This window comes from Diabrotica virgifera, chromosome 1 (genome assembly GCF_917563875.1).
Source record: "Diabrotica virgifera virgifera chromosome 1, PGI_DIABVI_V3a".
In the NCBI taxonomy this organism is placed as follows: domain Eukaryota; kingdom Metazoa; phylum Arthropoda; class Insecta; order Coleoptera; family Chrysomelidae; genus Diabrotica; species Diabrotica virgifera.
The window spans coordinates 102,297,784-102,322,760 of NC_065443.1; the positions used below are offsets into that span (position 1 = coordinate 102,297,784).

At 34.3% G+C, this 24,977-nt stretch overlaps 1 protein-coding gene across 5 annotated transcripts in view; it reads left to right on the forward strand.

Annotated features, from left to right (window-relative positions):
• Positions 1-24,977, forward strand: part of LOC114333203 (protein 4.1 homolog) — a 138,960-nt gene that overhangs the window by 65,919 nt on the left and 48,064 nt on the right. For all 5 annotated transcript variants that reach the window (XM_050657862.1, XM_028283054.2, XM_050657883.1 and 2 more), the window contains exons 4-9: positions 1,079-1,373; positions 1,850-1,965; positions 4,226-4,448; positions 5,274-5,446; positions 9,135-9,280; positions 20,769-20,957. In XM_050657862.1, the coding sequence (XP_050513819.1) occupies positions 1,079-1,373; positions 1,850-1,965; positions 4,226-4,448; positions 5,274-5,446; positions 9,135-9,280; positions 20,769-20,957 (1,142 nt within the window). The remainder of the gene's footprint in view (positions 1-1,078; positions 1,374-1,849; positions 1,966-4,225; positions 4,449-5,273; positions 5,447-9,134; positions 9,281-20,768; positions 20,958-24,977) is intronic.

Here is a 24,977-nt window from a genome sequence, read left to right on the forward strand (position 1 = left end):
AATATCGAGATTCGAGGTAGAAGTTTTATTTTTACATAGGTTATTAACGTTTAACTAACTTAATTTATAGTTTTATAAGCAACAATTAAGTATAGCAAGATTTATAAAACCTTGTTTAAATTGTTTTACGTGCACTTGCGGTTATCTTAATTTTTTTTAAATGGTTTTCATCTTACTGGTAGACAATAAATAGCAAAAATTAGCATTTTTGACATCAAATTTTTGATAACCAACATAAGTAGAAGTATTTTTATATCATACATGGGATCCATCTCTCTTCTTAGTGGTATTTTGAACATTTTGACGTAAGTTAAACTTTGAATTCTAAAATCAATTATTCATTAGAGGCCTTTTTATTGTAGCATAGCTCTGAAGATGGCTTTGTAAGCCGAAAGCGCTTAGCTAGGAATTATTTAATTTACACACTTCAAAAATACACTTCTCCCTATTTACCTGTTATCATAAGTGTGTACAAAACTATTTCAGTCTTTACATTACCAACTAAGTGTTTGTTACTACTCAAAATATTAAAAAAAAACTTACCGTCGGTATGACAGGTTGCCTTGCAACAATATGCAGAACAGTTCCATAAATGTTTTCCAGTTTTTAGCACTTTCTTTAAGTGAAATTCAAAATTATTTACCACCAATAACTTCCACGTTCACTCATTACGAAATCTGTTACAAGAATTTCAGCCATTTTCAGAAAATTTATTTGGATTTTCTCTGGTAACTTTTCCAAGAGACAATACATAAATGATGAATACCTTTTACACCACTTCAAAGAGGATAATTTATACAGGTATATACCTGGAATAACGGTATTAGATTATCAACATTACTTAAAAAATGAAAGTTACAAATTCACCGGTAGTTAGGGGTTATCGAAAAATTAACTGCGCGCCAGAGTTACCAGTTGGCCTGTAATTAGGATGGGAGATTAAAATAGTTACGAATTCACCGGGACCCGTTTTACTTCGGTTTTTTGCCTCAATTGACGTTGCCTGACAATCTTTTTCTCAGAAAAAATATTAATTTCTGTTTGATATTGATTAACTTAAATCTGTTCTCTCTTTCAGCGGAACCATGGATGTTCAGCTTCGAAGTGAAATTTTACCCTCCAGACCCCGCTCAATTGCAGGAGGACATTACTCGCTACCACCTGTGTCTTCAAATTCGAAACGACATTTTAAACAATCGTTTGCCTTGCTCTTTTGTTACTCACGCGCTTTTAGGATCTTATCTCGTCCAATCCGAACTAGGAGATTACGATCCAGAAAATATGGGGAAGAATTACTTGAGCGAATTCAAATTTGCACCGAATCAGACTCCGGATTTAGAACAAAAAGTTATGGAGTTACATAGAACTCATAAGTAAGTAAATTTATCTTATAGTTTTAAACCACCTCGTTTAGTTAAGGGGGACGGGGTATGGTTTGAAAATTTTGATATTTTCGAATTTTTTTATTATTTTAAATCAAAGTACATAACTCCAAGAATAGTCTCTGAAAATTTCAAATTGATCTGAGCAAAATTACCGGAAATACAGCATGTTGAATATCTCTACTTTCAACTCATGTGCAGCAGCTTCGAGCCAGCGCGCTTGAGCTTAGTGAGAAAAGTTCAACAGCTGTTTCCATTCTCTTTTGTAAATTATTCCGCGATTCAAAAACATATTCCGGTGTGCATCACTTTACGATTTGACAGACAAAAAAGAAATTGAAAATAAAAGTTGTCAAAACTTTAAACGCGTTTTTCTCAAAACTGTGTATAGGTATCATAGGTGTATAATATATTTTATGTTACAGACATTGTCCGTATGATACATATTTTTGTTTTATAACTTTTAGGGGACAAACACCTGCAGAAGCTGAATTACATTATTTAGAGAACGCTAAAAAATTAGCCATGTATGGGGTTGATTTACATCCCGCAAAAGATTCGGAAGGAGTTGATATTATGTTAGGTAAGATTATTCATTTTAAGGGTGTAAATTATTTACAAAGATCAAGTTAATAGTTTCATTATAGTAGGGATATTATACAACGAGCATTTTTAGTGAGGTTATTATTATGCGAGTATGACGGATATGACACGAGCCGCGAATCGACGAGTTTCGTATAGAATACGAGCAGCATAATGACAATTAAATGCAAGTTGTACACATGATTTTTTTATGATCATTCATAACAAAAAAATATATTCAAATTTATTTATTTTTTAGCACAAACAAATCAAGTAGTTATGTGATTAAATTAATTATCTTGTTGATACATTTATATTTTGAATATTACAATTATTAAATGGATTTGAGATTAAAATTTCAAAACTCCTATCGTATCAAAGCGTATGCTTTTGACTTGATATTGCTCATTGCGCATGTGCCACCTTCGAGAAAGAATGTCATCTCGCGATTCTCATCATCATTCTCTTTGCCTTATCCCTATGCGGGGTCGGCTTCCCTAATTGCATTTCTCCACACAATTCTATCTTGGGTCATATCAATGTCAATCCCCTTTACCAACATGTCCTGCCTTATCGTCTCCCCCCAGGTCTTCTTTGGTCTTCCTCTCCTACTCCTTCCAGGAATCTGCACTTCAGCTATTCTTCGCATTGGGTGATTAACGTCTCGACGTTGAACATGACCAAACCATCTTAACCTATGCTCTCTCATTTTGGCATCAAATGGTGCCACACCTAAACTTCCTCTAATATACTCATTTCTACTTTTATCCTTCTTTGTCACTCCACTCATCCATCTAAGCATTCTCATTTCCGCCACATGCATTCGTTGTTCCTCTTTCTTCTTCACTACCCAACATTCAGTTCCGTACATCATAGCCGGTCTTATGGCTGTTTTATAGAATTTTCCCTTCAGCTTCATTGGAATTTTTCTGTCACACAACACACCACTCGCTTCTTTCCACTTCATCCATCCAACCCTAATTCTACTGCATGCATCTCAATCTATTTCTCCATTACTCTGTAATACCGATCCCAGGTACTTAAAACTATTACTTTTTACAATCAGTTCACCATCCAAAGATACCATTTTATTTGTAGTAACTCCATCTTTAAATGAACATTCCAAATACTCTGTTTTTGTCCTGCTAAGTTTTAAACCTTTTTCCTCCAGAGCTCGTGTCCACTGTTCCAGTTTTTGTTCTAAGTCTCTTTCACTATTTCCTACTAACACGACATCATCAGCATACATTAAGCACCATGGAATGTTCCCCTGTAGTTTCGCTGTTATCTGGTCCAAAACTAATGAGAATAAATACGGACTAAGCACAGAGCCTTGGTGCAATCCTACTTTCACATAAAATTTATCAGTCTCTCCCACACCTAACACTAGTCGTTACTCCCTCATACATATCCCTCACAATCTTTACATATTCACCAGGGACTCCTTTCTTATTGATTGCCCATCACAGAATCTGTCGAGGAACTCTATTATATGCTTTCTCAAGATCAATGAATACCATATGAGCGTTTGTTTCTTTACTCCTGTGGTTTTCCATCAACTGCCTTATAATGAAAATTGCATCTGTTGTTGATCTGTCCTGCATAAAGCCAAATTGATTCTCGGATATTTCGGTCTCGTCACGTATCCGTTTATCAATTACTCTTTCCCATATTTTCATGGTGTGGCTAAGCAGTTTTATAGCCCTGTAGTTTTTACATTGTTGTATATCTCCCTTGTTTTTGTAAACAGGTACCAGTATACTGCTTCTCCATTCGTCTGGCATTGGTCCAACTTCCATAATTCTATTAAATAGGCCTGCTATCCACCTTGTTCCTGTCTCTCCCAATGCTCTCCATACTTCCCCAGGAATATCATCTGGTCCTACCGCTTTTCCTTTCTTTATTTTTTGAAGCGCTTGAGCCACTTCCTTGTTATTATGGTGACCATTGCTGCTACTGTCTCCGTTGACTCTACCTCTACAGTCTGTCTGTCAAATTCTTCATTTAATAAGCCGTCAATCTGTGATAAGCTGTCATCTAGCGATTCTATTTGTTAAAAATCTGTATCGTAATGAAAATATGTATCATAATGAAGCCCATTATTATACAGGTATTGAAATCGTAATTGATATGATTGGTATAAAAGTAGAAAAAAATATTTTATGTTCTCTTTCGTCTCCACTACAAACTTTATAAAACCATTTGCAGTTTTTGCTGAAGAATTTTAATAAATAATTATACTTATAATTATTATTTTCTAGGTGTTTGTGCTTCTGGTCTGTTGGTGTATAGAGATAGACTTCGGATAAATAGGTTTGCTTGGCCAAAAATTATTAAAATTAGTTATAAAAGGCACAATTTCTATATTAAGATTCGTCCAGGCGATTTTGAACAATTCGAATCGACAATCGGGTTCAAATTGGCCAATCACAGGGCAGCTAAGAAACTATGGAAGACATGTGTGGAACATCATACATTCTTCAGGTATTTATATGATTTTGATTTCTATTTTTTGTTTGATAAGAGTGAACTTATAGATCATCAAACTTTCAAAGGATTTAGTATTGTTCTTCTATAGGTATTGGTGCAAAAAAGTTTGTTATCTGTATTATTTAGGCTTCCTTCTATTTATTCTATTTCTTCTAGATATAAGTTCCGGAGCATTTCTTTTTCCGTAGTTTGCATTTTTTAGGTTTGCATTTCTATATTGGATTTCAGTCTTACCTTCCATACAGCTTCCTTCTCGAAATAGATCTTGTAGAAGTTTGTAAATAGCCTTTGATGAAACTATGTACCTATACAAGTTTATTGTGCAGTTTTGTAAATTTTCACCTTCGGATATCATTTTTATGACTTTGTTGATAGTTATGTTCGAGTAACACTATTAAACATCGATAGTGGCTTTAATCTCGACTTATGCTACGTGGAGTGCTGAGAAAATTTCTATCGGGAGCTGGGAGTCTTTTTTCAACGAGTTGCGGATTGGTAGTTAAGATTTTATTTTCAGTTTGTTAACTGGCTAGTTAAGAGTTTAACTATAGGCTTTAGTCGTTAGTGTACAAAACTAACGACTAAAACACTCGACTCTGGATATCGTTCTCAAAAAGATTACTTAAAAAATTCTGGGTTTGCGGTTTTTTGGGTTATGTATTTCTTTTCAAAAATGACGTATTTGGCCTAGATCTTACAGGTTACAGCAATGTGTGATTGTTTTTCTGAAATTCTGACTGTTTTTGTGTGTTCTTTTGTGTTAAATGAATTCCCTTTGAAATTGTTGAAAGGCAGTTGTAAATTATATATTTTTTTTAGATTGATGTCACCCGAAATTAGTCAAAAATCGTCATTTCTTCCAAAATTGGGATCAAAATTCCGTTATTCAGGTAGGACTCATTATGAGACCAAGAAAACACCAATTGAACGTCCAGCTCCACAATTTGAACGATCATTAACTGGAAAACGCTTGGCTTCTCGCAGCATGGATCGTAAGTATATATAACGATGAGAAAATAAGCAAGGAAATGACGTGTTTTCTATAAAATTTGAATTGCAGTGTTGGCGGAAAAATAAATAAAAATACTGCATAATACAGTGGCAACTAAATGTTAATGTTGTTATTAACCCATGATAAGTTGCAAGTTTCTTGACAAATTTATATTGTAACAAACCTCTAGCGAAAGGCTCTGATGAAATGTTTATTCAAAAATGGTCAGAGCAAATGCGACATATATACTAAATTTCGTCAATTGATAATTAAAAAATATTGTCAGGGTAAAAAGAAAAATGTGTATGTACTTTGTACGCACACGCACGTAAGAAGTTATATACTTCTATTACATGATTTCAACGAAATAAATATATGTACTTTAAACAGTTTATTTGTATTTTATTTAAATATTAAACTAATTTTAATACTAACTACTTTCCAAAAAATTTTATTAAAACAATAACAAAAATTTAAAAAAAAAGTAAGGCAAGGCAATAACATGAGTTGTTTCTAAGCGGTCCACCATTCAAAACATAACCGCGGTAAGCACTGCTTGACTACGGTTACCGGTCGACAACCGTGTAAGTTAGTGTGCTATGGCGGTAAAATTGATACCAAAATGAATTATTTTGACAGATGGTACAAATAGTATTAAGATTGCTTTTTAATCTTCTGTTCATCATATTTTAGTACTTATTATCCTATTCCCGACGAAGACAACTCCAAAGACACAAAAATTATAATAAATATATTTACTAAAAACACCAATATATTTTTTTCACACTTTATTTGCACTGATACATACGTAACTTAAAAGATTTAGCAACTAATTTCATACTGTCTGTGTATGCATAGTTCATACTGTCGTTTTTGTAAAAAATCACTCAACATTTTTCCCAATAGCGCCTAAAGAATTATAACTTCAAAAATATGAGAAATTGATGAAAAATTAGACCTGGCAAGTTGCGGGCGTACTTAAGCATTGTCGTGAGAGTGGAAGTGTCAAAACTAAAAGCAAAAGTTCTAGTAGACCGGGAATTGTATCTCATAGGGATCGACGATCACTAGTGAAAATTTGCAAACTGGATCGTCGCAACACTTTACGAGCTGTCAAAGCACAATGGAACGCAGAAACAGGAAGAAAATTATCAAGGGAGTACTGCAAGAAATTAAACGCAAATCAGGACTCAGTTTTTATAAGGAATCATAATTTTTTATTGAATGCGTATTTTTTTCACTACTCGAAATGTTTTAGGCGAAAGAAAAGGCTCTGCTAACAGAGAAGTAAAAAACAAATCGCTATATTTGGGCCAGATCGAAGATTTCATGGACCGTTGTTGACTGGTCCAGACTCGTATTCAGTGACGAATCGAAATTTGATGTTTACGCGGGGGCTTTCGAAAACGGGTTATTAGAAGTAAAAATGAAGCCATCTATAAAGATTGCCTCAAAAGAACTGAAGTTTTAGGGTTTAGGAACATATGAGGTGGTGAAAGGCACAATTAACGCAACAAAGTATCAAGAAATTAAAAAAATAATTTTGTACCAAGTACCCACCATTTCTACCCGGACTTGAATTTTATATTCCACCAGGATGGTTTTATATCTCGTACGGCTTAGGGCAAATTTCTCATATCAAGTTCAACTCCAGTTTAACCTGAACTTTTAGTGAACGTCAGTTTAAAGTCAAAATCGTCTTTCTCAATTCACGTTCAACCGATGGCAGTTTAAACTTGAACGATGCTTGAACGCTGGAATTCGGTTGTTCAAAGATTTTAGAACCCAGTTCAGATGATTTCATGGATTACGCATGCGTTGTATTAACACGAAACGCTGTCATAATATAAATATAACCTATTTTATTATATTAAGCCTAACGATAAACCATAACATTATTTTTGTTTTTATAACATTTATTTATAATTATTAAAATGACTATTTGACTATAAATACTTAAATTTAACTTTATTCAAAAACAGCATAAAAAAGGTAGTTCAAAATGGCGACAGTTTTTTACTATTGGCATTTCTCGAAAGCTGTAGAACGTGCACTGACATGAACGTGCAATGAGAAATGCATGCCAAACAAAACCGAAGTTCACCGGTGAACTTGGTTCGACTGAACCATAGATTACCGCAGGTATGATAAATCGACCCTTAAACAACTAAAAAATGGTTTGGAGACAGTAACCTTAAAGTCCTCTCATGGCATTCGAACAGTCCAGACCTTAACGTTATTGAGACATTGTGGCATAAGATGAAACAGAAATTGCGTAATGATACCCAGATAACCGTCGCCGACTTAGGGTCGATTTCTCATACCTGCGGTAATCTATGGTTCAGTTGAACCAGGTTCACCGGTGAACTTCGGTTTTGTTTGGAATGCATTTCTCATTGCACGTTCATGTCAGTGCATGTTCTACAGCTTTCGAGAAATGCCAATAGATGGCAAAAGGTAAAAAACTGTCGCCATTTTGAACTACCTTTTTTTTGCTGTTTTTGAATAAAGTTTTTAAGTATTTATAGTCAAATAGTAATTTTAATAATTATAAATAAATGTATGTTATATTTATAACGTTATATTTATATTATGACAGCGTTTCGTGTTAATACAACGCATGCGTAATCCATGAAATCATCTGAACTGGGCTCTGAAATCTTTGAACGGCCGAATTCCATCGTTCAAGTTGAACGTAGTTCAAACTGCCATCGGTTGAACGTGAATTGAGAAAGACGATTTTGACTTTAAACTGACGTTCACTAAAAGTTCAGGTTAAACTGGAGTTGAACTCGATATGAGAAATTGGCCCTTAATGAGAACAAGTGGTGATGTAACCCCATCTTAAAATAGTAATTTCTTGAATTGTCCGAACATTTAGTTGCCACAATAATATTCAATATTTTAGTTTATTTTTCCGCCAACACTGCAATTCAAAGATTATAGAAACCATAGTATTTCAATTTTTTATTATCAACGATATAGACCTGCATCCTGCGTACCAAAAAAAAAGTTGATTGATAGCAAACTGAAAATTTGTTAATAGCTTAACGGTGTCTATTCGGACAAACTTTGATGTACGGGAACACTGGAACAGGGGAAGTTTTAATTGTGGAATAGTTTAAAAATTTGGAACGTCAGATTACGAAAACGTCCCATGTATTTTGTCGGACAGAACATCCAATTGATTTGTTACCCTTTCATTAAACTTTCATGCAAAAATCAGACTGCTATTACTAACCAACATGATTCCTGTCATTTGACATGTTCTTCGTGTTCCACTCATTAAAATGCCTAGTTGGTAATAAATACCAGTCTGATTTTTGCATGGCAGTTTACTGAAATGGTAACAAATAAATTGGAAGTGTTCTGTCCGACAAAATACATGGAACGTTTTCGTAGTCTGACGTTCCAAATTTTTAACATGTTCCACAATTAAAACTTCCCCTGTTGCAGTGTTCCCATACATCAAAGTTTGTCCGACTAGAAACCGTTAAGCTATTAACAAATTTTCAGCTGGCTATTAATCAACTTTTTTTTTGGTACGGGGGATCCAGGTCTAATAGACTTTTCTTTAATTCAATAAGCAAGTTTGTGAAAATGAATGTTTTCAATAAATTTTCGTTTTCTTGAACATTTAGTTGTTAGGGCTCAAGCTTACGGGATTTGTAATATATTTTTATTTGCAGCACTTAGTGGATTACGACCCGACGAAGATTTTAACGAAGCGAATAAACGACATACCATGTCTCATCCGCCCGAGCACATACCGGATATTGATAATCAAACACCGGCAACTGTGAAATCTCCCAAGGAGAAAAAAGAAAAGGAAAAGGTAATTAACACCCAGATTTCTTTTTTAGAGTAGTTAATAGTCACCCAGATTCAAATTTCATTAAATGAAAGAGATTTGTGAATAATTTTTTACAAATATCAAGCTTTGAATAGTTAAAGTTAAAAATAATGACAATAACTTAATAAATCACTTGTACTTAATTGTTTTAAAAGCTCCTTTTATTTAAAAGAAACGAAAACATTTTTTTTTTCTTTGTATCACTGCAAAAATTTGTAATTCTTCTACCAATAGTCTACCCCAATCGTAATATATTTTGTAATGATTGCGTAAGTTCAGGGAATTTATACAGTATCTTCTTCATGTGCCTCATCCTTTAAGGACATTGGCGATCATCGTGGCGAATTTTACTCTGTCTGCAGCGGTTCTAAAGAGTTCTATTATTGTTTTTCCACTTCACCACTTTAATTTTTTCAACCTGGGACGTGCGTCGTCTCCTCGGTCCTCTTTTTCTTTCCACTTTCCCTTGTATAACCAATCTCATCAACTCATAATTTTCATTTCTTATAGAGAAGGCGAAAACGGCGGGTTCGTTGGAAAAAATATCCCCATGAGATTTTTTTGCTCACATTCATGAGACACCCAAGAATAAGGCTCAAGAAGTCGCCCACGCGAAAAGTGGTCCAATTTTTTTTAACAATTTTTTTAATCAAATTGCAAAAATCAATATTTTCGGCCCGGAGAATTTTTTTTTAGATTTTTCGGACCATTCCGGACAGGAAAGGTCTCTTATCATTTTTCTCTAAAGTTGATCGTGTTCGAGTTATAAGCAATTGAAAATTTGAAAAACGCGAAAATGGCCATTTTTAAGACTTAATAACTCGGTTAAAAATGATTATTATGAATGTCAGAAAGTGACTAAATTAAATTTAAAGCCCCCCCCCCCCCTTCATGAGCCTGAAGAAATGTGTGTCATTTATTACTAAGCTGTTATTTTTAATTATTAATAATGAGTGGTAAGATCGTATTGACGCTGCTGTAAATGTGAGTGCGAGTGAGATTCGCCATTGGACTGCCTGAATGGCATCTCTTTCGCACTCATTATGGACGGCCGCCTAATACGTGCATGGCGCTCATTATTTTTACTTAAATATAACAGCTTAGTAATCAAATAATGACAAAACTTTCTTCAGAATCTTGTACTTAGGGGCTTTAAACTTTGATTTAGTTACTTTCTGACTTTCATAGTATTAACTTTTAACCGAATTATTAAGCCTTGAAAATCGCCATTTTTCATTTCTTTCAATTTTAAAATGTACCTCGAAAACGATTAACTTTAGAGAAAAATTATAAGAGACCTTTTTTATCCAGAATGGACCAAAAAAACTAAAAAAAAAATGTTCCGGTCCAAAACATTGATTTTTGCAATTTGATTAAAAAAAATTGTTAAAAAAAAATTTGGACCACTTTTCGCGTGGGCGACTTCAATCTTATTCTGGAATGTCTCACGAATGTGAATATGCAAAAAAATCTCATGGGAATATTTTCTCCAAAGAACCCGCCGTTTTCGCCTTGTCTATTAGTATGTGTCCCAAGTAGCTCATAAACTGCTCGTCAAAAGTTAGGGATATAGAAAATTCTGCTGATTTTCATAGTTGATTTTTTCGCGAACAGACGGATTCCGCTATTTTTTTTATTTTATCCTTTTCTTTAGTACTTACACAGTTGTGCAAAGGTTTACTCAAACTTATTTTTTGTACTTATACCGGGTGGAAGAAAAAATATGTTTTTCTTGTGTTAAGTTTGAGACACCCTGTATAGAGAACGAGGTACAAATGTGAGTATACATCAGAATAATATTGTAGTCTTATGTTTTGTGAACATGCTGTTGTTTGAATGTCCCTGATATCTTTAGAAACAAAAAAATAGACGGTTTTGTAATTTAACATGTGTTTTAAACGAAACAAAAGTTTGAGACATCTTGTAGGGAGAAAAAGGCACAAAGGTGAGTATACCCGATATTATGTTGTAGTCTCATTTTTTGAGTATTTTATTTTTTTTAATTTCTCTGATATCTTGAATAACAAAGAAACTAGACGGTATTACTCTTTAATATGTTTTTCTATGTTTCACATATTGTGATGTGACGCATGACGTCAGTTAAAACACATATTAAAGAGTAATATCGTCTAGTTTCTTTGTTATTAAAGATATCAGAGAAATTAAAAAAATAAAATATTCACAAAATATCGAGGTATACTCACCTTTGTGTCATTTTCTCCCTACAAGGTGTCTCAAACTTTTGTTTCGGTTAAAAGACATGTTAAATTACAAAACCGTCTATTTTTTTATTTCTAAAGATATCAGGGACGTTCAAAAAACAAAATGTTCACAAAACATAAGACTACAATACGATTTCGACATATACTCCCATTTGTACCTCGTCCTCCCTACAGGGCGTCTCAAACTTAACATAAGAAAAACATTTCTTTTCTTCCACCCAGTATAAGTACAAAAAAAAAGTTTGAGTAAACCTTTGCATAACTGTGTAAATACTAAAGAAAAGTCTAAAATAATAAAAAAAAAATTAGCGGAATCCGTTAATCTGTTCACGAAAAAATCTACTATAAAAATTCAGCAGAATTTTCTATATTCCTAACTTTTGACGAGCAGTTTATTTCTTTCCTTCATAGTGTTGAGTATTTCTTTTTCCATCTTTCTTAATGTTTCCGTGTTTGTTACGTGTTGTGTCCATGATTCCACATTCTTCGATAACACCACATCTCAAAGTTGGCGTGTTTCAATTGCGTCCGTAAGTAATTATTGTTCAGGCTAATTTCTATTCCCACTTTTCCATTGCATCATACTGTTTTTATCTTATTGAAAGCGCTTCTGGCCATCTCAATACACCGTTTTATTTCAAGGCTGCGGTTCCATTGTTCATTTAGCTCACATCCCAAGTACTTGTATCTGAGTACTTTCTCTAAAGCTTTTCCTTTAACGTAGATTGTTTCGTCTTCAATCTTGTTCTTACTGAAAATCATGATTTTTGTTTTTTTTTTGCGTTCAGAGCCATTCCATACCTCTCGCAGTATTGCGTAGTGCGATCAACAAAAATTTGCAACCCTTCTCTGCTGCCCGCAAGGAGTACTGTATCGTCTGCATATCTGAGATTATTCACTAGTGTTCCGTTAATATTGAGATGCCTTCATTGATGTCTTCTAATGCCTCTTTAAACATCTCTTCTAAGCACATATTAAAAACTAAGAGGGGATAGTACACATCCTTGTCATATTCCTCTTCTTATTGGAATCTCTTTAGATTTTTGTTGGTCTACTCGAATTATGCAACTATACAGGGTGTTTCTAAATAAGTATGACAAACTTAAAGGTATTCTACATGAAAAAATAATGACAGTTTGCTCTATAAACACATGACCGCAAATGCTTCGTTTTCAAGATATGGGGTGTTAAAATTTTTCTTTCAAACTGCCAATTTATTTATTGCTCTAAGACCGGTTAATCTATAAGAATGAAATTTGGTGGGTTTTAAGAGGTAGTTATTGCGATTTTTTGGATATACAAATAGAAATTTTGTATTTATCATTGGCGCTCATACGGATACGGATACGGTCTGAATTCTTTTTAAGAAAAAAAAAATAGTATGCCACCACGATTCCACGTTTAATTTATGATAAAAAATCTCTCTTGCCTTATTTTCTTGTGGTGCACCGTTTTTATGCAAAAACATAAACATCTTAGCGCGTATTTTTCATTTCTTCAATACATTGTCAAGAATAATTATCTAATACAATTAATACTAAACTAGAACAATAACAGAATATAACACTAATAAAATGTCAACTAGGCGCAAACCTACAACAGATGTTCTAAATGACCTCTTTCAAACGTGACAGAAGAATTTTTTATTCATCATTGGCGCGCGTACGGGTAATGGTCTGAACTTTTTTAATGAAAAAATAGTACGCCACTGAGGGTATTTATGTAAAAAAAAATAAAACATTTTAATGTTTACAAAGTACTTGAAATAAGTTTCTATGCATATTTATGAAAACTACCTCGATTACTTATAGTAGCAAATGAGCAAGAAATGTTTGATCTTCTGCGAAGAGTTGAGTACGAAAGCAATAGAGTTGGTCTGAAAATCAATAAAGCTAAGACAAAAATAATGGTGGTCGACAGATTTGACACTATTCAACTGACTAACATATTACAGGAATACCAGATAGTAAACACCTTTGTCTATCTCGGGTCTAGTATAACTAACGATGGTAACTGTGAAGCAGAAGTTCGGAGACGTATTGGTATGGCAAAAAATGCGATGAGTCGCCTAACTAACGTTTGGAAGGAAAGATCTATCTCTCAAAATATCAAGATGAGACTGGTGAATGCCCTTGTATTCTCAATATTTCTATACGGAGCAGAGACTTGGACTCTTCGCGCATGCGAGCGCCAAAAAATTGATGCCTTTGAGATGTGGTGCTGGAGAAGAATGCTGCGCATACCTTGGACAGCTCATAGGACGAACGTTTCCATTCTAAACCAACTCAATATTAACCTTTAACTACCCGCGCATCAAGTTATTACATAACTACACGCGTGGCGTACTTTATACGCCACAAGAAAATACACAATAACAGCGGATTTGTTTATTTTTTTTTGAAAGAATACACTTAGTTGTTTGTTATAAACCTTATTCGGCATCAGTGAATACTTGGAGTTCCTTCTCAGTAAACCAATTGGGATTTATAACTGGAATCATGGAATAAAAATTTTTTTGAAATGTGATTTTTTACGGGAGAAAAAGTATTGTTTATAAAGAAAAATATATTTTGTGCCATAATAACTAAAAAACAATTGAAATATGTACTTATATTACTACTTATATTAATATAATCGTGGTGCATATTGTCCACCACCGGAAACAACAAATAATAAACTGTAAATTACGATCTTCCTAGAACGCCGATTATAACGAAACTAAAACCAAATTGTAAAGCACAGTCCAGTGATAGGTTAGAGACATAAACAAGGTCAAAAATTAAATTTTTAAATATATTTGCAGTAGAATTCTTATATCTGGCGTACAAAATACGCCAGTGCGTGTAGTTAAAGGTTAATAAAAGACTGTCCACAATATGTCTGCAACGAATTCTGCAATTCTTTGGTCACGTAGTTCGCAGAGGTGACGACAGTTTGGAGAGATTAATTGTTTCTGGAAACGTTCCGGGGAGAAGATCAAGAGGACGATCACCAACTAGATGATCTGACCAAATAAAGCATTCAGCTGGAAACTCATTCTGCGAAGCTTTTAGAGCAGCTGAAGATAGAGACCAATGGAGAAACATTGTTAGGAATATTGGAAGAAATCACGATCCTCAGTAATGGGGAAACGACAGGAGAGAGACCTCGATTACTGTGTAAGCGTTAAGATGTTTTATTTTTAACTATAAAAACTGCGCCTCATATGAAAAAAAGGCAAGATATATTTTTTGTTACAAATTATACGAGGAATTCAAAAATCATTTTTAATTTGACATATCCCAGTGTCGTACTATTTTTTTATTAAAAAAGTTCAGACCATTACCCGTTCGCGCGCCAATGGTGAATATAAAATTCTGCTATCGCCAGTAAAGGAGGTAATTTTGAACATTTACTGTAACTTTGCGCCTAGTTGAAATCTTATTGGTGTTGTTCTGAAGCTATTTCGTTATGGCATTTTTATGATTAACTATTTATATGGGAAATAAGCCACAATTATTTTTTTCAATTTAATTGTGACTTATTTCCCATATACAAAAATAGTTAATCTTATTGGTGTTATTTTCTCGTATTGTTTTAGTTTATTATAGTACTAAATAGTTCTTGATAATGTGTTAAGAGCACACAGTAGCGATCAACAGGAGCAACAAACGCGGTCCAAGATTGCGAAAGTTCTGCGAACTTTCAAATGTGAGGCAACAGTGCGTCGGTTATTCGACACTGACAGTGACGTTTATACTATCAAAAACAATAATTTTTATACATATAGGCGCGAAATGTTGCCAAGTCAGTGATGTTCGACTTCTTGTTATAAAAAAATCGATTTTTAGTAGTTCAAATGTGACACAAAATCTAGGCACGGGATATAAAAGTTTATTTGAAGAAAGTGTATTTTTGTGACTTTCTTAATGGCGATACAGGCCCCTTTTTTCAATATTTTATTTAATTATAGAGTAATTTCCACATACTAACATATTTCTGAAATTGGGCTCTGTACCGCCATTCTTTATTATATTACGAATATGTGTGCCAAATATCTCGACAAAATATTCAAAATTAGAGCCGCAATCTTGGAAAGCGTTTGTTGCTACCTGTTGATCGCTACTGTTTACTCTTAATGAAATGAAAAATACTCGCTAAGACGTTTATTTTTTGCATAAAAACGGTGCACCATATGAAAATAAGACAAGAGAGGTTTTTATTATAAACTAAACGTGGAATTTAAAAACAATTTTTAATTTGAAATATCTGTTTTAAAAAAATCAGACCGTTACCCGTATGCGCACCAATGATGAATACAAAGTTCTTATTTGTATGTCAGAAAATTCGCAATATCTTCCTCTTAACACCTACCAAATTTCATTTTCATAGCTTAACCGGTCTTAGAGCAATAAATTAATTTTTCAGTTTGAAAAAAAAAATTCAACACCCTGTATCTCGGAAAGGAAGCATTTGCGAACATATGTTTATAGAGGAAACTGTCATTATTTTTTTATGTAGAACTATCTCTTAAAGTTTGTCATACTTATTTAGAAACACCCTGTATAATGTATGTTATACAACATACTGCTTATTATTCAGAGGCTCATATATTATGCATGTGATTTTTATATATAAGAATTATTCACAAACCATTTCCCATAAATCAACAGCATAATAATACCAATTGCCCCCCTACACTTAGCTTGCTAGGAACAGAAGTTCAGGATCTGTAAAATCAGGAAGTTCAGCTAGTTCTATAGAAGGCGAATATGAGGCAGAAAAAAACGAAAAGGTCTTTACAAATACCGTATATGCTGGAATTTTGTATTTTTAGGTGCCACACGTGTTTTCGCGTAGATCTTATAGCTTCATTGCTTCATATACTTTTATATTTATACGCTTTATGTGTATGTCTCAGGATGGTTACCTTAAAAGTCATTTTTTAAGTCAACTCATTTATTAAACATCATTTTTATGATTAAAAGTTATTTTTATCATAATATACTTAATATAATATATTATATACTTAATATAATTAATCCACAAGGAAAGAATTTTCCTGTAGCTGGCTGTATACCATCAATCACAAAATAATTGACAGAACGTTTTCGATATTTAAAATATCATCATCAGTGGTTAGAACTTGTTGATCATCAGCTGAGCCACCAATGAAATACTAGGGTATAAACTCTTTAAACGTATAAAAAATTGTTCTATTAGCATAGTTACTTAAAATTTCAAACAATGGATAAAATTTATAAAGATTGGGCCCTTAGGCACAGCATGACTCCCCCATCACGTCGGTTGCTAAACAGGTGAATTTGTCTCTACATGAGGACTGTTAGAACTTCTTTTTATTCCTTCTGTGAGGAGGCCGTGAAAGCCTACTCTTCCATTATATGTCAATTTCTTCTTTAAGCGCCGCCTCCCAATCGGAGGTTGAATCACTATCTTTATTTATCGCTGCTTTGGTTTCATAGAACTAAGCTAAGAGTTGTATAGAGCTGCATTTAAACCAGTCCCTTAAATTCTTCAACCATGACACTTCTTGCTGTACTCCTTCCTCCTTATCTTTCCCTGTATAACACCAAATATCAAATGACTTCAGCTTATTAATTACAAACAAATAATTATTAATTACATAATTACAAACAAAAAAGAAATCATCCAAGACGTAACGGTCCTAAATGCATTCAACACTGGTAGTAACCATATAATGGTAAGAGCAGAAGTTAAAATAAGCACAAAACAAGAGAGACGCAAATTAGTAAATATGAAACCAATACCAATATGGACCCAACCTAGAGATATTAAAGAATATCAAAACGACATCTAAACCAAACTGAGAAACAACACAGAGAACTCTCAACGACAACATAGATGCACTAAACCAACATACTACGCAAGCCATTGGAGAAAGCATGAGAAAACACTGTCCAAGAAATAAGAACGAAGAAAAACTTAGTAATGATTTAATGAAACAAAGAAATCTTATTACAGAAAGAAATGATCCAAATGGATAGCAAAAGAGAAAGATAAACAGAGAAGTCAAGAAAGCAATAAGAAAAGACTTACAATACACTAAAAATCAAACAAACCATAGAAAATAATAAAGGCCTAAAAAGTCGGTGATGAAATCTAAATAATGGAAAAAGTCAGATCATTAAATTAAAGAACAAAAAGGGCGACATAACAACAAATAGAGAGGAGCTTTTAACAATAGTAGAAGACTTCTATGGAGAACTTTATAAAAGCAGACGGATGAACCAAACACAGCTAAAAGATGCAATAAACGAAACAATATTAAATCAAGGCTCTGAACTCATGCCAGAAATAACTCTCAGTGAAATTAGACAAGCGATGAATAAAATGAAATCCAATAAATCACCAAGAGACGATGGAATAGTGATCGAGGCTGTTAAGAATGGCGGTGAACCTCTAATGAGAAAAATAAAAGATCTCTTTAATCTATGTTTGATAAAGAAATCCATACCATCTGAATGGAATAGAGCCAAAACAATTCTTCTGCACAAAAAAGGAGAAAAAACGGATCTGGAAAATTACCGACCAATCAGTCTGTTAAACCACCTTTATAAACTTTTCACGAGAGTAGTCACCACAAGATTAGACAAGAAATTAGACCTATATCAACGTAGAGAACAAGCTGAATTCAGAGCAAACTTTAGAACCAACGATCACCTCCAAACAATAAAACAACTAATCGAAAAATCCATAGAATATAACAAGCCCTTGGTTTTGACAAGAACTCGACAGTGTTATAGAAGCACCAAGCGAGAGATTGATAGCCGATATTCGAGACTAATATGTAATATATATAAAAATGCGACAAGCTCGATACAACTACACGCTAACAGTAACCAAATAAAAATCCAAAGAGGTATCCGACAAGGTGATACGTTATCACCTAAACTTTTCATATCGGCTCTAGAAAAAGCGATCAAAACCGTCGAATGGGGTGACAAAGGAATAAATGTGGACAGAGAGATGCTACACCACCTAAGCTACGCAGACGATATAGTCCTGATTGCAGACGATTTGGGACAAAGAAAATGTTAGAAGAACTTAGTACAGCCTGTCATAAAATAGGCCTAAAAATGAATATAACAAAAACAAAATATATGACGAACTTAGTACCAAGTAAACCCCTTGAAATACAAAATGAACAAATAGAACTGGTAGACAAATATATATATCTGGGTCACGAAGTTAAGATAGGTAGAGACAGTCAAACAACCGAAGTATCCAGAAGAATAATACAAGGATGGGCAGCATACGGAGCTCTTAGGAACGTTTTTAAGAGTGACATTCCAACTAATATGAAAAAAAAGTGTTCGACCAATGCGTGCTACCGGTGATGACCTATGGTGCAGAAACATTATCACTCACAAACAAAAACGCATAAAAACTAAGAGTAGCGCAGAGAAGAATGGAGCGATCAATGGTAGGGGCCACTCTGCGAGACAGGATTAGAAACGAAGTTCTACGAGCTAAGACCGAAGTCATAGACGTCATTGAAAGAAGCTGTAACTTAAAATGGAAATCGGCTGGAAACGTTGCCAGAATGAAGGACGGAAGATGGACTCGCAAACTAGTTGAATGGAGACCAAGAGCCGATAAACGTAGCAGAGGAAGACCACCAACACGATGGCAAGACGACTTACGAAGGACAACAAAAAACTGGATACAGCAAGCACAAGATAGAACACTTTGGAGACAAACAGGGGAGGCCTATGTCCAGCAGTGGATTGAGAGAGGCTGTGATGACAGCTTATTTATATGTTCTTGTTTCAATATCCAGCTTTCAAGTCCATATTGCAATATTGAAAACACGTAGCATCTCAAAGCTCTTACTTTCAGTTCTAATCTAAGGTCTTTGTTGTAGAGAATTGTTTTCATTTTTACAAACTCATTTCATTTCTTGCTATTTCTATCCTGCCTCTTATTTCTGTTGTTTGATCATTATTGTCTGAAATCCAGGTTCCTAGATATTTGCATTTATCAACCCTTTCTATCGCTACATTTCCCATTTTTGTATGCTTGTTTGTATATTTGTTTTCTTGTTTATTATCATGTATTTTGTCTTTTTATATTCATTTATAGTCCATATTCTTCACAGAAATTTGTTTTGTTTAGTAGTAATTGGAGTTGTACAGAAGAGCTTGCCATAATCACGGTGTCATCTGCGTATCTTGAGTTGTACAGAAGAGCTTGCCATAATCACGGTGTCATCTGCGTATCTTATAATAATATGTAAATCTTCCGTTAATTATTATTCCTTCACTTTGAGATAGTAATACTTCCTCAAAAATGGCTTCACTATATACATTAAATAGTAATGGAGACAATACAATACATCCCTGCCTAACACCTCTATTGATTTCAATTTCTGAACGTTATGTGTACCAAATATCTCGTTATCTATTACAATTTGTGCTCTTTGATTCTGTTAAAGGTTTGTTATTATTCGTAAGTCCCTTTTGTTTATGTTTTTTGTCTTTAGCATTTGGACTAATTTTTTATGTGTTACTTCGTCAAATGCTTTTTCACGAGCGGCTTTCAGAGCGGCCGTGGGTAACGGCATAAACGCTGGCCTCATACGCCAGTAGACGTGGGTTCGATCCCTGCCAAAGACAAACCATTTTCATTTCCAATAATGACACGAGCCGTCTCACCGTGCCTCGGAGAGTACGTTAAGCCGTCGGTCCCCCTGGGCTAGTGTACATCGACACTAGTTACTTGAAACAGGGTTAAAGATGTAATTGGCGCTGGAACTATCCGAAAGGATCTCCCCGGCAAAAATGCCATACGATATTATTATTCGTAAGTCCCTTTTGTTTATGTTTTTTGTCTTTAGCATTTGGACTAATTTTTTATGTGTTACTTCGTCAAATGCTTTTTCACATTCATGCATCTTTGAGCTATCACATATGACAATTTAAGTTCTAATAAAGTACAAAAATATACATAAAAAAGAAAAATAACCACATTCATATCCATGCATTTTTGAGCTATCACATATTATGACAATTTAAGTTTTAATAAATTACAAAAATATACATAAGCAAATTCATTGATGTTGTATTCATTATCAAACCATTTAAGTTAACCATCCTTGTGTGAAATACAAAGCTTCGAATATTTCCAGTAATTAGACTTGAGCTTCTGTGTAGTTTTATATCTATCAGCTTTTGAACTTTATGATATCTGCTTGCTTAGCTACACTGTGAGATTTTGTTTTTCAATAGAAATCGAAACCTGTTGGTGGAGTCGCCGTGCTTCCCGCTGGAGGTTTGTTTGGTAAAAAAGGTGATAAAGATAAAGACAAAGAAAACCGAGACGTCAATGCTCCACAACAAAACGGAGTAGATGAATCTCAGTTGAACACGAGTAACGAAAGTGATAGGTCACCTCACGATAAAAAGGATAAAGGAAAGGTATGATAGCTTTATGTGTTTTTGTCTAGCAGCTCGCAGTCCCTTAGTAGAGTTTAAAGTTCATTCATTTTGGGGAGGGGATTAGCAGTCTGAATAAAAATTTATCAGGAGTATAAAGAATAAATATTTAAGAACCATTTATCGTTATTATTTTTATACTGCATGTTTAGTTTTATACTAGATATACGGTCATACGGCCTATAAATGGCAACAATGCGCAGCGTCGAATACCAGGCGATCCCACTTCTCAAGCTAAATGCACATGATTCTCGCTGATTCTAGCTCCGTAGCTTCGTCCTCCGCCGTCATTCGGCGATTAAACAACAATAGTGGACTAAGCAAGGTTGCCGATTTTAGTGCTTCCTTCAGTCGCCTATTGGGACCGTGCACTTTTAATTATATTGGCCAATTATAGTAATCCTGGTTACTGGATAATTGTCAAGGCCATAGCCCAAAAAAGAATAAGAAGAAAAACTAAGATTGAGGTTATGTTATTAAAAGGTAAACATAGTATGTAGTAAATAACTAATTATGTTACTTACTTCTGCTTTATTGTGGTGGAAATCCACTTTTCTCTGTTGAGAATTTGTGCTTAGAAGTTGGAAACGAATAAAACTTAAATTGATAATTTTTGTTGTATTTTTACAATTTATTACACAGCATTTGCGAAATCCCCTTTTTTTTTCAGTGACAGCAGGTATGAAATATGTCAATATGACAATTTCAATTGACAATATGAATTTAAGAAATGTGCGAAGAAAGCTACAAGATTTCTCGGCTACTCGCGCACGATCGTTTCTCGTATCCCCTCCAAGTACTTGCACATAGCGAATACCTAATCGAAAACTAAACGTATTGTATATACGAAAAAGGCCATCGAATAATTGTTCTAGAGATATATGTGTCCTTGCTGTGACTTCTACCCCAAAATTGTCGAAATACTCTATCAAGCTCTTTGTGTTTCCTATGCGTGCGAACTTTTTTCAAGCTGATATTTTCATTGTTAAGTACCTCTTGTTTTATTTTTCTATTTAGATTTTTATGTTGCATTTCTGTTTGCTCCAATTTCCTTTTTAGGCACTCTCAGATATTTTCGATGGGTTTCATGTCTGGTAAGTTGCCGGGCCATGGAAATAAAGGAATTTCTTCAAATAGAAAACTTCTAATGTTTTTAGCTGTATGGCAAGGTGCTCCATCCTGCATAAAGACCTTGCGGCCATTACCAAACCATTCGTTTATTTGTGGAACAGATCTTGTCTCCAAGATTCTTTTATACTCGCCCTGTCGCATGGCATTACAGGCCCGATCATTACTTTAGTGGGATGTTTTTATTACATATCCCTTCTCATATTTTCCCCTGGACGCCTTTATGCAAATTTGACATTCTTCTTCTTAACGTGCCATATCGGAATTATCCGACGTTGGCATTCACCATTGCGAAGGCTTCTCGGTCTTCTGCAACATAGAATAATTGTCATGCATTTGATATCTGAATCGATTCACAAAGGTTTTTTAACCAAGAAACTTGTTCTCTTCCTACACTTCTATGGCCCTCTGTTTTTCCTATCAGGATCAATTGTATTGTCCCAGATAAGACATTTTCCTGTGTTTAACAGTCTTTAGCAGTTCTCTATCTTTGTTTACCCTCCTTAGTACTTCCTCATTAGTTTTTCTTATATTACTGTCCAAGATATCTTCAGCTTCCGTCTATAAATCCGCTTTTCCAATGCTTCAATTCTGTTCATGGTCGATACTTTTAGTGTCTAAACTTCTGGACCAAACAAAAGTACAGACATAGCACTTAACCGTTCTTTGTCTTGTAAACTGAAATGATTATTGCAAAAAAATTACTTCATTGTCATAAAAGTAGTTTTAGCCATTGCTATTCTCCGGTTTATTATTATGTCTAGATCTATTTAGTCCGTTATGACTGTTTCCAAATACGTCATTTTGTGAACTTTTTCAACTTGGTCTCAGGTATAAAATATGCTCTCTGTCTCTCAAAGAATTTCAAAAGATATATAGCTTAAAGCTCGTGTTAAAATACTCTTTTAAGGACATAGGCGCAAAATGTCGCCCGTCAAAATGTTCAATCAATCCTGAGAAAACTAATAAATATTTTTGAAAAATTTAAACGCAGAATGAAAGACTGTATTACTTAGGGCCGAAAGTCCCTGAAAACTTCTATAATATTTATTTTAATAAGTTACAGGGGTGAAAATAAAAGAGAAAATTGAGTGTGATTTTTAATTTCAAATATTTAATTCAAAAGAAACTTTTTATTTGTTCTAAGGGGCTTTTGGCCCTCGGTAATAACGTAATCTTTCATTCTGCGTTTAAATTTTTCAAAAATACCTATTAGTTTTTTCAGGATTCGAAAAAATGAATACATTTAAAACACATTGAAAATTTTGACAGGCGACTTAACATCATGTAGCTGAAACTATGATTGGTTGAAATTATAACAATAGTTGTATGCTACATATCCAAGAGATAATAATATTCTTTATACTTCTGATGCGTTTATTCAAGACTTCTGTTAAAAAAAATTAAGTATTACCAATATAAGAGTACCTTAAAATATATTTTATATTAATTGTATCATTTTGCGAGCAAAAAATATATAGAGTACTACTGTAGAAGTTACCCTAAAATCATATTTTATTAATTTGATTTAGAATAGGTATACACAGATAGTAAGTATATACCCCTTGTACATACCATTTTTAGTTCTTCTAGCATTAAACATATTTATTAACTAAAAATAATATAATGATAATAGTAACGAATTGAAGCATAGCACTAGCCCTGTTACCATCTTCGTATGATCGAAAAATACCAGAGTGAGTATTTTACTAAACCGCCATGCTGTTCTAGTACTAAAAAGAAGACTATTATTATACGAAATAAAGGGCCATCCACGATAAGCATAGCTTGCCGAGTTTTGGACTATGCAACGTTCACGAAAACCAAATTGATGATTTGGTAATAGCCCTTTTGATGCTATTCTTTGAATTTCAATAAATATTTCAACGAACAGTTGCTTTAAAACAACCAACACACTCAGTTCTATCCTGTCCAAAACCAAACCCAACAACACACAGGAGGCGTCAAAGAACTGCATCTACAAAATACCCTATGAATGCAACAATTTCTATGGGGGAGAAACTGCAAGACCACTAAGTGTCAGGATTAATGAGCATGAAACATACATCAAAAACAGGGATTTCGACCAATCACAGATATGCAAACACGCCTGGGACAATGAATACAGGCTACAGTGGAATGATGCATCAATAAGCATGATAGTCTAGTCGCAACGTAGGGGGTTCCGTGGGCACTTTTAGGTCGCCGCGATTTGATGGTGGTATTATAGGTTTTTTGGGTCGCTGAATCCAATGGAAGTGGTCTGGAAGCCCAAATGTGGTGCTTTGGTAAATGGCATGTAAAACAACATAACTTAGAGTGAAAACTTAGTCTTTTTGCTAGCAGTTGCCGCTAGGGCATCTATGCCATTTCGTTCGCTGCAATCCGGGACTGCACGCTGGGGTTTGTTTTGGTTGAATCAGAGAGAGCAGCATATGTGCCTCCTGATGAGAGACTAATAAGTTTCGAAACCGGTAGAGGTGCTTGCTGCACTCTCTGATTGGACTAGAATATGGTTCGGCTGTATTTTCGTTTTGCAACGAAATTGAAAATGGTTATTCATTTTTTATTTACATTTACTCTGATTGGAGTACGTAGGGAACCATTCTCATTGGAACTTTACCGCGCTCGGCAGATGGGACGTGAATTGTAAATTGTAGAATTCCCTCATCTTCCTTAGTCTCAGCATCCGTATGGCTTGCAAATTGTAGAAGCCTCGGAGGTGTAACCAGAGAAGGTTCTCATTGTTTTCATTCTGGTGGGGTGTGGAATAGCATTATGTTATTTTACATGCCATTAGAGTGAAAACTTAGTCTTTTTGCCAGCAGTTGCCGCTAGGGCATCTATGCCATTTCGTTCGTTGCAATCCGGGAC